Genomic DNA, 16,226 nt, shown 5'->3' on the forward strand with positions numbered 1-16,226 from the left:
ATTTCATAATAGCATAATAAAAATGATTAATAACTGTGAATCTATTTTATGTGCTGATCTATTTGGACGACTGATTTTGCACGTTTGACATTGCATATTTTGGTGTACGTGAAATAATAAGAGAAAAATAGAAAAAAAACTTTTTTAAAGGAAATAATAAAACTATCCCTAAAAGCGATAGGAATTTAAAATCGTTATTTGTCGCATCTTCTTATAGACAGCCTTCCGTAGATAGTAAAATTAAAAATAATGAAATTAATTCCAGTTTTGTTAACCTTATTATTTTCATTTTATCATTCGTAGAAAATTATCAAACTGGAAAGAATATTTAAATCGTTTGATGAGAATCCAAAATTTTGTTACTTTCTCAAATAGCTATTATCAGACAATCCTAGAGTAGAGAATACTGTTTCTTAAATGTAATATGACATTAGAAAGTCAAGACTATCTAGACTGTAATTCTGTTGTTACCCTATAATATAAAGCTGCTCTAGAAATCGCTGTGACTGTATGCAATGCATTGTATTGTATTATATAACAATCATTTCCGCGTTATGTACAAGTTTATTTTTAGCACAAGTCAACATTGAGTGGCAACAGTGATAGAGACAAGTTTCCTGAAGATAAGAAACGTCTGTAGCGCAGCTACTCTTTAAATGGGGTTTGACTGTACGTTAATAAGTCCTGCCAAGAATATGTAGCAAGAATAATTATTACTTGATAGCATGTATTTAGTTATGTTGTTTAAACATTGCATTTACTTAATAATCACAATAATTTTATCAGTATTACAGTTTTCTGTTCTTTTTTGCAATATAATCAATTTTGGCCAGGTTTAAAACTGCTCTAATCAGAGACAAAACTTTTTTTGTTTTTCCAAATCTAAGTCAAAAATTATTTTAAGAAAACTTGTTCCCGCCCTTTGATTGAAATGGGGATTTAAATATTTCGAACATTTCTTACACCTTTACTTTACATACTTTTCATGTTTATTTTGTATTATTTACATATTTATAGGAAATAGGGACATTGCTTAGATTCCCTAACACTGTATTGCTGAACTGTACATAGTCTATACTTAGACGTCCAAGGGGGGGTAAAAAATTTTCATTTTACCCCCCCCCCCTATTTTAAATTTACCCCTTCCCTGGGGGTATTTACCCCCCCTACACAATTTTGGGGGGGTAAATACCCCCCCCCAAAATAAAAAATCTCTAACAAAAAAAAAATTTTTAATACTAAATATTTAATAAAATTTAAATTACCCCCCCCCCCAAAAAAAAATTTTACCCCGGGGGTAAATTTTTTTTGGGGGGGTAAACAAAATTTACCCCTGCCAACAGATTTCAGGGGGGGGGGTAATTAACCCCCCCCCCCCAAGCAAATTACCCAAGGGGTAAAAATTTTGGGGGGGATAAAAAAAAATTTCGGCGCTCTTCGCGCGCCATTTTACTCCCCCAAATACGAATTACCCCCCCCCCCCCAAAAAAAAAAGCTTGGACGTCTATGATTGAACGTAAACATTCTTATTAAAGTAAAACTTTCGTTCTTGCATTTTTATTACAATAATGTTATTAATTCAAATGAACTATCAAATACAATAGTTAAAAGGCTTTAAAGGAAAGTTTATCTAAAATCGATAATGATTGTAAAAAAGATTATAAAAGTAAATATAAATCTTCATTTATGATTCTAAATACGATAAAAGACAATTAATCATGCTTATTTTCCATAGAAAAAATCAACAAAACATCTGAATTTTATACTTACCTCTGGAGTTGGGCTATACTATACTGTGTACATCATATTGTGTCTAATTGTTATATGCATCGTTATTCCAGCTTAAAATAGAAATGAATTTTCTTTCACACAAAGTAAAACCAGATCAGGGAAACAAAGGAATAAGAGAATAAGCCAACAAATAAGAAAAAGTTATTATAAAGCTTTGGGGACTAGTTTAATAAACAGCCCAATGCCCCCCTCCCCCACCGCCCTCCTCCCTCAGACAAATAGATGAAATGAAGTTAGAAAAATAGATAGTCGGAAAGGATAGCTAGGGGAAAATTATAAATCCTGGCTAATCCTTTTTTATGTGAAGTGTGGGTAATCTTTTCAACGTAATACCTGTATTTATTATCCACCAACAAGAACGATTATGTACCTAATAACAATAAACTGTAATACAGTAATGTGCAATGTGGGTAATATTTTTTTAAAACTCACCCCTAGCCCCTTGTGCCAAATCTCATTTGGATATGTAGTGACGCATAAACTGTGGATTGAACGTGACAGCGGAAAGCGTCATGTTTGACGTCATAAAAATACGCCTAAAAAGGAAGGATGAGAGGACATCTTAGCAGACACACATACACAACTTACTATTTTTTGTAGTATACGTAGCATCTAGTTGCTCAGTCTTAGAAGTGGGAGCAAGGCTGTACAGAAAAAAAAGTATAAAACCATCCTATTGTGTATGTTAAGCATCTCAAAAGGTTCAGCGGTTAACGAGATTTTAATGAACAATAAACCTAACAAGTCATGTAATCTTAATAATACTTATCAACTGTATCCTATTATATAAAGTATATAAATATATAGTAATAACAGACAAAGTAAATTTAAGAGAAGCTAAGCAACTTTCAAGAAAGGGGAATTTTAGATCTAACTAACTTACAATAAAACGTTCTTTTCAAAAGTTTTACACTAATCTACTAAAATTTCTTTATCTAAAAGTGACTTATTCAGCTTATTGTGATTGATATACTTGTCCTATTTGATTAAAACCTTAAATCATTTTAAAGGCAAAAGAGATATTGTGCCTTACTATGTTTCTGATTGTTTTCTGCCTTTGAGATAAGCTTCATTTAGATACTGGACAGCTTAGTAGTAAGAAATATCCATCTCTCTACCATAAAAAATATTTATAATTCCCCTAATTCTAAATGAAATTATTTTAGATAAACTATCTAAAGAGATAAATTGAATAGAATGTAAAGCAAAAAGTGTGCGAAAATACTGCCTGAATAAATACAAAAGACAATTAATTATCAAGATAAACAAAAAGGGGCTGAACATAATTAAACTAACCCTCCCCAAACTTAATAAACAATACAATTTGAATTTTAACTTTTTATTAATATAAAGATTTAGTCTATTTAATTCATTGACGTGTGCAGCAATTTACCAGGGGGGGGGGAGGGTAGGAAGCCCAGTTGGTATTTTGAAAAGAGGAAAGCAGAACTTCCAAATATTTGTGTTGGGGGGCTATTGACAACCTCCTTCAGCACACCACGGATTATTTTATTCAATAAATAAAATATTAAAGGGGGCTATCTTAAGTCTTTCAAGAAAGTTGAAAATAAAATTATTTTATCCTAAGAAGAAAGTTCCTCCTCTAAATAGTTGGTAATGTGATTTTCTATTTTTGATAGAGAACTCAATTTTTTGTGAAAATTTCCTATACTTATCTATTTCACAACACCTTTTCTTTATTTTTATTATGTTCAATTTTTTGCTTGGCGTTTTTTCTTACATTCTTAGATAAGATATAAGTTAGTTTTGGATGTTGTCGCCCTTGTTTAATTGTTTTTGACCTAAAAATTAGATGAAATAGGTCTATATTAAAAGCTTGACATCTAAAAATAACAAGTTAAGTAAAATGTATTTTACTTTAGAATGAATACCCTTAAAACATTAACACATGTTACGGAAAAGAAGATATTTTCAAAATTGTGTTTTCAATGGCAGCGAAGCTCTTTGAACAAATAGCAAAGTCTAAAGAATAAGTTTTATCTACGCTATTCTCTTTTATGTATCTGAAAAAAAAATCTAATAGAAACCAAAAATATCTTTATACCTCTTCAAATTATACTCTACTGCAATCGACATCTAAAGAGATATTTCACGTGATGTACATTTATTTTACCACTATTTCTTTTATGGTGTTTTTTACAAATACGTCATTGTTTTTTTTTTATATGACATATATCCTAAATTTTATAGGTCAACTAACAGACCCATAAAACATATTATATATGTAGAGTAGCTGCGCTCCTAAAGCCAGGGGAGAATATTTGTTGTAATTATCTAAAAGAAAATATCCTTAATTGTTTTTATTTCTACAGTAATCACTCTATTAACAAGATTTAAGAGTATTTACTTTTCAACTAATTTTCACGAAGGGAGGGGACAATAGAAATGGATATAAAGACATAGAAAAATTGTCTCCTTTTTAGATTTTTAACACTTTTAGGCCAGTTAGTTCATCCAGTAGGAGGGACGTAGGGGTAAAGAGGGTGGATGGGACGATATTTGTTTTAGCCAGCTTTAAGTTTCCCTTATCATCATGATCTTGAGTAAGATCCGCTTAATAATAAATCCTTAACAATAAAGCTTAGTTTGATTAACAACTCTTTCCTCCCCTTATTGAATATCAACTATATATAGTTGAATTATATTCATTATGATTATAGGAAAGATTTAAGTAACATTCATTATCCTATCCCTGAGAAAATTTTAAGTTTGTGTTCCGTCTTTATCACCTAATTGTGTACTGTGGGAAGTAATTTAAATAGGTCAAATATCGTTATGTATTTTCGTTCATTTTTGCATATTGAAAATAAGGACCTTTAGGGATAGGAAAAAATTATCAAGCTTATCTATGATATCAAACATCAAATATTTTTATCAAAGCTAATGGTTGAAAAGTGTGGACATAGAATTTTAACAGCCGATACAACAAAAAGTCATCTTTAGATACCAGTATAATTTACAGTCCAATGTCACCTACCTCCGTCAAAAAATTGTTAATAGTTATTTCTTTCATCGTATTATAAACCGCTTTCCGCGGATATAGAATGTACAATTATGAGAATAAAACCAATTTTTTAGCCCTGAGGTGCCGAAGGCACGGGCTAAAATACTGGTTTTAATCTTATGATCGTATATTTTTATATTCGTAGAAAGCTGGATATAATACGATGTTAGGCATAGTTTTTTCGTATGGATGAGAACCGGTTCCTATCCACCGGATTCGAATGAATACGAGAAAAAAATATATTTGTATTTTATTTTGCTTAGCATTAATTCCAGGCTTTCCTGACAAATCTATTCCTATTTATAATATAATAATAATAATAATAAGAACTTTTATTCAATAACTCTTCAATCCTGTTATGAGTAAATCACATAGACAATTAATTATTATATTGAAATTACATGTTAATATTTCATAATATAACGATAATAATTATATGTTTTTATTGTTACTGGTAAACATAATTGCGGAATTTGATAAACTAGGTGATTTCTCTTGGCGGGCCAGGTGCGGCTGAGCCTACTTCGGGCTGGACTGTGGTTGGTGTCGGTACCACTTTCGCCGGCCGGTGACCGCCATATAAATGCGGATCAGAAAGTTATCCGCTCGTGGTTCCACCGCTTTAACATCTACGAGCTCGCCTTCACATCAGCTTTGCCTGCAACCCCTTCTCCATAACTTCCATATGTCAACCTGTACAGCAATGTTAGTACGTGACCGGTCAACGAGTTGACCGGCTAGCGATTAGACAGATAGATGGATCCTGTGCCCAATATGTAAATATGAACCAACCTAATCATGACATATAGACATTTCGTGTGACCAAAGAAAATTTAGAAGGAAAAAACTAAAAAAATTACGAAAAAAATTACGAAAAAAGAAGGAATTTTGATTGAAAATAGGAATTTGTTTAGAATTTAATAAAATTTAATAAATTTTGTGAGAATCTCAACAGGTTTCTAGATGCGCTCCCCCGTAAAAGTAAGTTGAAAAAGAAAGAAAAATTGTAAATTTAAATTTAAATATTGTTATGAAGAAACATGTTGAAAAAATGTTGAAAAGAGAATATTGGAAAGGAGTTGCTAAAAAATTGATAAAAAACTGTAATGTAAAAAATTTGTTGAATGAATTTAATTTAATTGCAGGGGTTAACATCTAGTAAGAACTCTATTTTGAACGACAACTCGACGACGGGGATGTAGGTATTTAGGTCGGACTCGAAGGACACAATGTACGCCTTCCAGGAGCTCCTGGTTGTACAGACCGGGACAAGGTAGTCTAAAATAAATTAGATAAATTAATTGAAAAATAAAATTGAAAAATAAAATTAAGTTGAAAAATGAATCGAAATTAAATTTGAATTTGAAAAGTTAAGATTAAAGAAGAATTTCTATGTGTATTAAGTCCTAGGTAGCTAATTTGATATTAATTGGTCATTTGTATTTAACGTTTCCCGGCCGTTTACAAAAAACTCCGACGTTCTTGAACTAAGTTTCAACCCTTGCTAAATTTCCAATGAATCCCTTAGTCCCTGAGACGACCATGTACAACCCCAATGAATGAAAAGAAGGAAAGAGAAAAAACATTGCTTGAAGGCATCAAAATTTTGGTTGAAATTTAGGACAGAATGATCCGATGCTATAATTAAGTATGTCAAACCGATGCGTGAAATATTTGAGAAATGTACAAAAAAACCTTTTAATCGTATACTCATTTTAAATATGATAGGGATAAAGATTCCAAAAAATCAAAAAATCAAAAAAGAAGGATACTTGAATCCAACTTAAATTGCTCTGGTGATTATGAGTATGAGTATGATGTTATGATATATTGTTGCCTGCATAAAGTGTAAAAATAAACTATTGATAAGTTAAAAATAAGGATAAAATATAAGAAGATTAAGACTGAAAAATAAAGAATGAAACCATTATATTGAGTTTAATACAAAGTAAAAAGCTTTCTGTTTGAAATCCAGGAATGTAGGTATTGTTTTTAAATTTTCAGGTAATGTGTTCCAAAGTCTTGGGAAAAAATGTAATGGTGAATTGAATATAAAATTTCTATTGGCTTGATCTACTATGAAATTATTTCTAAATCTGGTTTCATAATCGTGAATTGTATCACGTGTGTTCCAGACACCATCAAAAACTCTTGGCTGCATATTGTTTTTATATTTGTACATAAATAAAAACACTTCGTATTCCATTTGTTTCCTGATTGGTAAAATTTCCAATTGTTTAAATAAAATATTTGATGGAAAACGGCGTGGTTTTTTTGCTATTAAGCGGCAGCACTCCTTTTGGAGCTTTAAGATTGGCTCCAATAAGGTGTTTGGAACAGCAGTGAATACAATTAAACAATAGTTGAGAACAGACTTTATGTAGGCAAAATAGAGCAATTTAAGATGTTGCGAGTCAAGTATATGACGCATTTGACGTAATGAGTATACGATTTTTAAAATTCTTTTGTGCATTAAATTAAAATGGACTTTGAAAGACAATTTCTCATCGATTTGAATACCCAGGTGCCTTGCGGCTTGTTCTCCAGGGTTACTATTCGAAAAAGTTATATGATCTAGTTTCTGGATTTTTTCTGGAAGGTTCTCTCCTTCATGGTTAGAATTAATAAAAACTGGAAACTGTTTTATAAGATTTTTTTCCTCTTCCGTGAAATTTTGCCTTGGCGATTGAAACAAAATAACCTTGGTTTTTTTGCTATTTGTAATAAGTTTATTACTGTTGTACCATTCAGTAATTTGAGGAAGAGTATTTTCAATCTTAATAAACAGATCCCTAATGTTGTCAGCTGTTAAAAGACAAAATGTGTCATCTGCAAAAAGAGACAGCAATGCGTCTCTAGTGGCAGAGTCTAGATCATTAACTACGATAAGAAAGAGAAGTACACCGAGTGTACTTCCCTGGAGAACACCGATAAGGATAGATAGGACATCAGAAAATTCTCCCCCAAACGCAACCTGTTGTGACCGTCCTTCAAAGTAGCTTTCGAACCACCTCAGGACCACTCCACGGCAGCCATAATGCTCGAGTTTTTTCAACAAGATGTTTCGATCCACAAGATCGAAACACTTCTTGATATCAATTAATATCCCGGCGCACACTTTCTTTTCGGAAAGTGCCGCCGTGATACGATTGACAAGATCAAGAACATTATGTGCCGTGGAGAGTCCCGGACGGAATCCGAACTGTCGCGTGGAGAAAAAGGATCTTTCATCTAAAAATTCATATAGTGTTTTGTACATGATCCTCTCGAGTGGCTTCGAGAATGTGTTGATGATAGAAACACCCCTCCAGCTATCTAAGCTGGTCAACGGCCCTGATTTATAAACGACTACATTCTTGCTCACTTTCATCCCTGAGGGAAAAATTCCTTGTGAAAAGCTAAGATTATATATGTGCGTCAATGGCCGCACCAGGTTAGCGGCACATTGAATTAAGAGTTTACAACTTACATCGTTCACGTCCTTGGCCGTCTTGGGCCTGCAGCTCGTTATTATGTTAAATACCTGGAGTTCATCCAGGGGAGGAATGAACATACTATCATTAATGGGGGGGGGTAAATAATCCCTAAAATCTTTTGATGTTTGGGGAATTTCAGGGGTAAGGTTCTCACCCAATTTTGCAAAGTGGGAATTAAAGGCGTTGGCTATTTCCTTTTTGTTCTCAATTTTTGCTCCATTAATTTCCAGGTATTCAAGATCACTTGAATACTTGGATTTACCCATTACCTCCCTTAATACTTGCCATACTTTGCGGCCATCTTTGCCCGCTTTTTCAAGCTCAGATTGATAGTATATTCTCTTTCTTTCCCTGCAAGCTCTCTGGTAATTATTACGGTAAGTTGAGTACCTATCCTTATTTTCTTCTATTGGGTAACTCAAGGATTTCCTATACAGCTTGTCCCTAAATCTATTGCACAGCAGAAGGTGATTAGACATCCATGGCGACTGCGGCATGGTCCTGCGATTATTGCGAATTTTGTCTTTGGGACAACATGAGTTGTAAAGATTAAAGAAAATTGAAAAAAATTTCGCATAGGCTAAATCAACATCCTCTGTGCTTAAGACCTCATCCCAATTTTGTATTGATAGTTCATAATTGAGGTTATCAATATTTGCTTCTTCCAAAAATCTTTTTTCAAAATATTGTGGTTTTTTTGGGGGTTTTGGAATGATATGTGAAAAGGAACTAGACAATACAAAATGGTCTGATAGGTCAGTGACAATTACATGTGAGTCAACAAAATTGTCCAGGAAATCCTTGCAAAAAATTGAATCAATCAATGAGTACGAGAAATTATGTACTCTGGTTGCTCTTAACGTTAAGGATAGATACCCATTACTTACCATTAAATTAAAAAAACGAGATGCAGGACCCAAGACGTCATAAGTCGTGAAGAGATTTAAGTTGTAGTCTCCCACAATGAATACAGGGAGGTTGCTATCATCAATCACATCTAAAAAGTCACCAAGTATGTTAAAAAATTATTCAAGGTCCTCGGGGTTTCTGTGTGGAGGTCTATAAACGTTAACTATCAATGCCTTAAGTTCCCTAATGTGACTTTAACACACATAGTTTCAAAAATATGTGGCACAAAAAAATTTGGAAATAAAACTTTTGTTTGATATTTGCTATGAATAAACAGCCCTACTCCCCCGCCCCTCCCTTCTGGTCGGGGGGTGGAGATAAAGTTGTAATTTATTAAACTTAAACTATCTGTGTTCGAGTCCTGTGACAACCAGGTCTCCTGGACGGCGATGACCGATGGACCAACTCCCTCCAGAGAGGCCGTTTCAATTAGATTTCTTAACTGTTGGATTTTACTATTGAGACTTTGAATATTAATTGAAAAAATTTTAAAAAGTTGCTCATTTGTATTTTTAAATTTATTAAAAAGAGAATCTATGTCTATATAGTCACACTTAATGTTATAGTCGCTCGAGTATTCTCTAAACGTATCGTCATAGAGAATGCTAGTGATGTCATAGTTCACATTTTCATTTAGACACAAAATATCATCTACCTGGCTAGAACCAGCTGTCTAAGGATGTGTCTGGAGGCCATGGATCTGGAGATGCAGGTTCTGCTTCCGGTTCAGCTATGCAGGCAGAAGTTATCGGCAGGTGTTCCACTAAAATAATAACATATATAATAATCATGGTAAAAAATCTCTACTATTTCCCCCCCCCCCCCCTACCCGCATCCAACGAGTACAATGATTTGATAAATTCAGTAAAAAAATCAGTAAGAAAATCAGTAAGAAGAATAAATCAGTAAATAAAGTTAATTTCAAAATTAATTTGCTAATTACTAATTACCAATTACCAGTATATGTTTACACACAATTATCATTAATCAGTCTAATTCATTGAATTTGATTATTTTACGATTATTGACAGATTATACAGATTATAATAATAATGATAGTTATAAAAACGGCTAAGCGTAATAAGTTTGAGCTTTGATATTGATGTGTACCTAATAGTACCTAGTAATTGCTCAATTAAAGTGAAATTTGTACAAAATGTACACTACTAGTATGACGATAACCTTTTCAAGGCTTAATTTTGACCCGATATCCATAGAGGAATGCTCATGGCATTGTTCATGGTTTGGCAGCTGCTGACCTTGTCGATACTGAGGATGATGTTGCGTTAGTACCTGTGGTTGTAGAGCCTGGTGTAGTACCTGGGGCCGAGCCTGTCTTGGCGGGAATTGCGGCACCAGTATTCTCAATGGCAGGAAATTCGGCTGTGGAGATAGCATCAACAGTGACACTATGATTTGGAGAATGTTGATCCTCATGGTCCTGCTCTGTCTGGGCTCCACGCAGCTTGTTGTCCTTCAGGTCCTGCAGTAGGCTCTTTATCTCTGTTTCGAAACCTTGAAAGAAAAGGTTACGGTTAGATTGGCCATTTTCACGCATGAATTTTACAATCAAATTATCAGTGCTTAATATTTCCTGTAGGGGAGGCAGTGGGGAGATCAGCCCGATGTGGCTTCGAGCCATAGGATTCTGCACTTTTATCCACTTAGGGGGGCCATCTTTTGGTTGGAAGGCGACGCTGGTGCCCGACAGTTTAGTCCTAGACGCGATTCCTGCGCTGTGTAGGTAGGTCATCAAGCTTCTATTTGTGTCCGCAAGATCGTGGGCACACTTAAGAAAACTCTTACCGTCGAAAGATACTGCAGCGGCGCTGGTCCAACCTGTCTTGTCGCGAGCCTTCTTGTCCAACAGTTGTAAATGCTTCTTCTTGTTGAGCATGAACTGAAAAAGCATATGGCGAGAGTAAAACCTGAAGATATAATTTCTGGGGCCTTTAACCCTCTGGCTTAGGGGATGAGAATACTCTATGGTATTAGAGTAATTGATGTTTGCGTCGGGGTCCTGTTCGACCAAGACAGGCCTGATGACAATGTCAAAAACCTCGCGACTTGTCGGCGTTTTATCAAGCCATGGGCACTGGACATTATTAACACGAATGCTCCACAGTCTGTCCCTTTGCTCCCTGTGAGCAAGTTGGGACAAAAAATAATCATTGAGTGTGGATTGGCATTTTTCACGCGCGTTTGCATTAACGACAAAGTTCTCAAAGTTTTTTGTTAATGACACCACTCGTACAGCAATTTGCTGTTCCGATGAAAGTTCACCACCTTCCATTAACGTACGAAGTTCGTTCATTTCGTCGCGGTGTTTAACATTTAAAGTTTCTATTGAATCACGCAAACTACGAATCTCAGATAAAAAAGTTTTACTAAGAGTGTCGCTGCTCACCTTTTGAAGTTTCTCGTATGCTTGTACGCTCTCGGTTACGGCTTGACTGATGGCATCCTTTATGTCATTTTGTAAAAATGACCTTACTTGAGCTAAGGCATCCTGCGTTAGCAATTTCTTTGCCATTTTATAAAGCAGCAACACTATATAATTGAGATGTATATTCGAGCGTGGTCAGATAAAAACTGGTGTAAAAACCCGCGTGTTACACTAATCAATCTAGATTAGCCAATAGCCTGAAGTCATGTGACCGAATGAGAGTGCGTTGGACCAATCAGATCTCTTATCTGTCGGTAGGAACTAATTCCTCCAATGAGAGGGCTTCGTTACCAGCACTTTGTGTCAGCTGATAGCCTGCCTAGAGAGAGTGTGTGTGTGGTGGGGGTAGGACAGCTGAGGGAGAGGGGTTGGTGTGCGCCTTGCGAGTGTGTGTAGATGAGGGTATGATGACTGGGGGATGGGGTATCCTTGGGGGGAGTCAAAAAGGGTAGAGTGTCTACTCAGTGGCTACCATAGATGTTGATAGCTGGAGGGTAGACTAAAGACTATTCCTGACAATTAATATACAAAACTTAATTTTCTTTGGTTTTGGTAAAAAAAAGCAATAGGTGCAAAAAAGGTGTCGTTAAATCAATTAATTTATCCTTGAAACCTTGCAGTGAACTAACCAGAGTAGTTAACCTGCATTGGTTGGTCAAAACCAGAAAAAAAAATCTTCAAACTATTTTCATACAGAAATATTTTATGACATATGATAGACGTTTACAATGTTGATTACAACAGTATTGCGATTTAAGATACATATACTGTAAATACTTTTAAGATCAAAAAGATGAAGAAAAAAAAACATCTTTCTTTAATGTTCGGCCGGAAAGAAAAGGCATACTGTAATATAGGCAGACAGGGAGGGAACATTGGGCTGTTTATTACACTAGTCCCCTAAGTTGTTTTAATAACGTTTTCATATTAGTTCGCTTAACAACTTTGGGGACTAATTGAATTTTGTTTATTTGGTTCATAATATATATATATAGATCAAACAGGGATATAATAATGGATATAGAATACGTGGATATATTGAAAGGGGAAAATGTGTACTCAATTTAGGTTGCTAATATAGACCTCATTGATTAGTCAGTTCGTTCATCGAGTAGGTGGTAAGGGGATGGGGTAAAAGGGATGGATGGGGGGTTTCGTTATTTTAACCAGCTGCGAGTGTCACTCTATTATAGAAAATCTGGTGCAACATCCAAATAATAACATATTGAGTGATATTGAGTGATATTGAGTGATATTGGTGTACATATTTGGTTGTATCTGGTTTAGATGTAAATCTAGCTAATTTCAAAATGGAAAACTGTGTTATATACTCACAAACATGCAAATGTGCATAATTGGTGTACCTTGATTTTTTATTACAATTGACGTCATAGTAGAGGGAAAGAGAAAGGGAAGGGGAAATGAAACCCCCTAGAAAAGAGATGGAGTATTTCCTTGCGTCATAGAATAGGTAGGCCAAAAGCAGTGACATCTGTCCCCATTATCCCCATTATGTTAGGGCACAATAGACAGCACCGATAATTAAATTCTATCCTTATATCACAAATTCTTCATGCGCCTTTTCATTCCTATCTTTCTTCTTAATTGTGTCTTTTGAATCTGTGGTTAAAAAATCTTCTTTTTCTCTTTCAACATATTTGATATCTCTTTTTTCTTTACTCATAATATATTGTTTTTTTTATGTTACTCTTTTCATACTCTAATAATCAGTACGGTGGCATTGAAAATAATATGGTTTGGTTTCTTTCTAACTGAGAAAATTATAGAAAAATACTACAGTTCATCTATTAACACGATGAAAAAATCTTAATTTAATTTATTCATTTTGTATAGGTATAGGTTTACTTGTATAATTTTTGTACATGTTGCAACCAAATGTTTTTTTTTAATAACTATAGTATACCATAAGGAAAAAGATCACCACTCTTTGCGGGTTAAAATCTATTTGGCAGGAAACTGCCGGGCTTTCAGTACAGTCTTGCCTAACCTGGAAGAAGCATTCTCAACTTATAATTGGTTTTAGCCTGAACAAGCTTGCTTAGACTAACCATAGCCGAGTTATCTACCTAAACCATCGTCTATGTTTATTAATTATTCTATGTTAATTCAATTGAATATTTATATTATTCATTACAGTCATAAATATAAGATATCACGGATGAAGGGAAAATCAATGGCGTTAAATTTATTTTACATCACTTCTGCTCCCCCAAAAATCATAATATTCTCACGAACAGATCTACAGTATAAATGTATATACAGATAACTACCTCCCTACCTTTTTCAATGACCTTTTTCGTCAGCTAGCAAATTGTTTTCTTCTACTTGGCTGTATATTTATTTTTGACACCATTGGTTGATTTTCAATGACCCAATTGAAAGTCGGCACAATGACGTTTGGATGGGGAAATACAGTTATTTAACCCCTTCCCCTTTCTAGTGTTTTACTCTAATTTCTTATGCTTAAAAATAAGGGGAAGATTATTTCCTAGTTCATGTTATATACCTTTATCCCTGCACTATAGATATGCATTCAGATATTGAAATCTATGCACATTCCGACCATTTTTTTAAAGTGCAACCTCTCTATAGCTATGGTGTATCCTTATGTCCAGCATCATAGTGTTTAGTTGTAAGTTATGTAGCAGTTTTATTTTTATTACGGTAGCTGATAAGTGTGCAAATATCCAGGTGTAAGGTAAAACCAACAAGCGAAATAAATCTAAAATAATATTTGGGGGGCAAATAGAGAGGTCGTCAATTTTACGATGTGTTGCCCCCCCAACGACAGCTGAAAAAGACGTACAGGTTTCGTGATTTTTTTCCGAATTGATTTCATTGTTGGTATAAGCTAGCTAATATCATCTATACAAAAAAATCATTTAGGTTCCTACGACAAATTTACTTTAATAATCTATACTTAACACTTAGCTTAAAATCCGCATGTTTTAAATGGACATACGGACTTTCTTGTAACGATTATGAAGTTACTGCGCTACCTATATTGTACCTAACTTTTATAGGAATAGCCAAGTTTGAAATCGATAGGACAATTCCAACATGTCTAAATTAAAAAAAAGATATAACTGTTACGGACGGACGTACAGACCGACCCTAATTATAGAAAAGCTTCGCTTCGACAGACATTCGACTGTTCCTCGTTTCAGAATAATACTAATCCTAGAGAGAGAAGGACAATGGGCTGTTTATTACACTGGTCCCCAAAGTTTTATAGTGACTATTTCTTATTCGTTGACTCAGCAACTTTGAGGACTTTAATCAATTTTGATTGGTTGGTTCATTTAGTTTAGTATCCAAATGTTTCAACCACTACAGAAGTGCATTGTCATTTTTGGATGAACATTATATTACCTTATCCCTTAAGATCCCTGACTAATCCACTAAAAGAATTATACAAAAACATCATTAATTTCATTCAAATAACTCCAAGATAAAAATTAAATTAACATTTTATCTAAAATATTTGACCCAAAAACAATTACATTACAAAATCTCTCGTTCAGTGGGAATATATGTACAAATAATATACAAAATAATATTACACATTTCAAACTTTCTTTTCTATAGTCAAATTAAACTATTTTAAAATTCATTTTGGTTTTTTAAAAAGTAAAATTACTTTTGAGGATTCTAATATGGCTTGCTTGATTGATTCAGAGAAAAATGCAAAAAAAAAACAACATCTATAAAAGAGAAGCTCTGAAAGAGTAGGACAAACGAACATGATGAACACTTGTATAGTGTCACAACTGAATAAGCAGATTGAACATGTATAAGTGTAACCAAAATATAAGTAAATTTTTTGCAAAACTGATTTAATAAAGGATACTGTTTCAGGACATACTTACATTTTTCGAACTTGAATATAGGAATGCATTGCTAATAACATTTATCTTGTTGTCCTAGGAATTAATATTCCAAAAATCAAATTAATAGGATAATGCTAACATACAAAAAAAAGTTGTCAAAAAGTTTAGAAATCAGCATGTTCTAAATTGACGTACAGACTTTCTGGTAATGATTACAGAGTTGCTACGCTTTCTAAATCCTACATATCTGTTAAAAGAATCATTATACAAAGTTTGAAATCGATATGAAAATTCTAACATGTCTTATTTAAAGAAAAGCTTTATCTTAATGTCAAAAGTAAACTATAGTCTCTTGAGAGGCTAATGTCGCAGCCTCTAGAATTTGAAAACTTTTGATCTCCTAAAATCTAACATCTACTTTATATTAGTGAATACAAATAAAGTGAGTTAAACAAACACCTATACAGGATAACACCCGCAGGGTTATGTCTTACATTTGGGATCTGCTATCCCGGGATACAGGGATTGTTTAACAGAAAGAGTAAAAAATTCACAGAGAGTTTCTTACATTTTGTTTAATAACCTCTTTGGATATTTTCAGACAACAATTAAAGGAAAATTTATTTATCTTCTATTTACCTATACCCAAATATTTGTAGGATTCCCTATTTTGAATTCATAAAGTAAATAAATAAAGATAATAGATTTAATATTACTTGGATCTAACA

General features: G+C 33.8%; 2 protein-coding genes across 3 annotated transcripts in view; one reads left to right on the top strand and one right to left on the bottom strand.

The window, feature by feature from the left end:
- The window catches only part of poe (E3 ubiquitin-protein ligase-like protein poe), a 415,170-nt gene that overhangs the window by 225,792 nt on the left and 173,152 nt on the right, over positions 1-16,226 (top strand). The gene's annotated exons all lie outside the window — the stretch shown is intronic.
- LOC145315273 (uncharacterized) lies at positions 10,436-12,113 on the bottom strand. 2 transcript variants are annotated; one of them, XM_080155300.1, is made up of 3 exons: positions 11,609-12,113; positions 11,008-11,101; positions 10,436-10,716 (listed from the first exon to the last, which is right to left on the bottom strand). In XM_080155300.1, exons 1-3 carry the CDS (start codon positions 11,732-11,734, stop codon positions 10,439-10,441), a joined length of 498 nt encoding a protein of 165 aa, XP_080011426.1. In that variant the 5' UTR covers positions 11,735-12,113; the 3' UTR covers positions 10,436-10,438. The 2 variants fall into 2 exon arrangements, with proteins under 2 accessions (XP_080011426.1, XP_080011425.1); XM_080155299.1 differs by having other exon boundaries at positions 10,436-11,101.

Source organism: Acartia tonsa, chromosome 3, assembly GCF_053477335.1.
Source record: "Acartia tonsa isolate MP-2025a chromosome 3, ASM5347733v1, whole genome shotgun sequence".
In the NCBI taxonomy this organism is placed as follows: Eukaryota; Metazoa; Arthropoda; class Copepoda; order Calanoida; family Acartiidae; genus Acartia; species Acartia tonsa.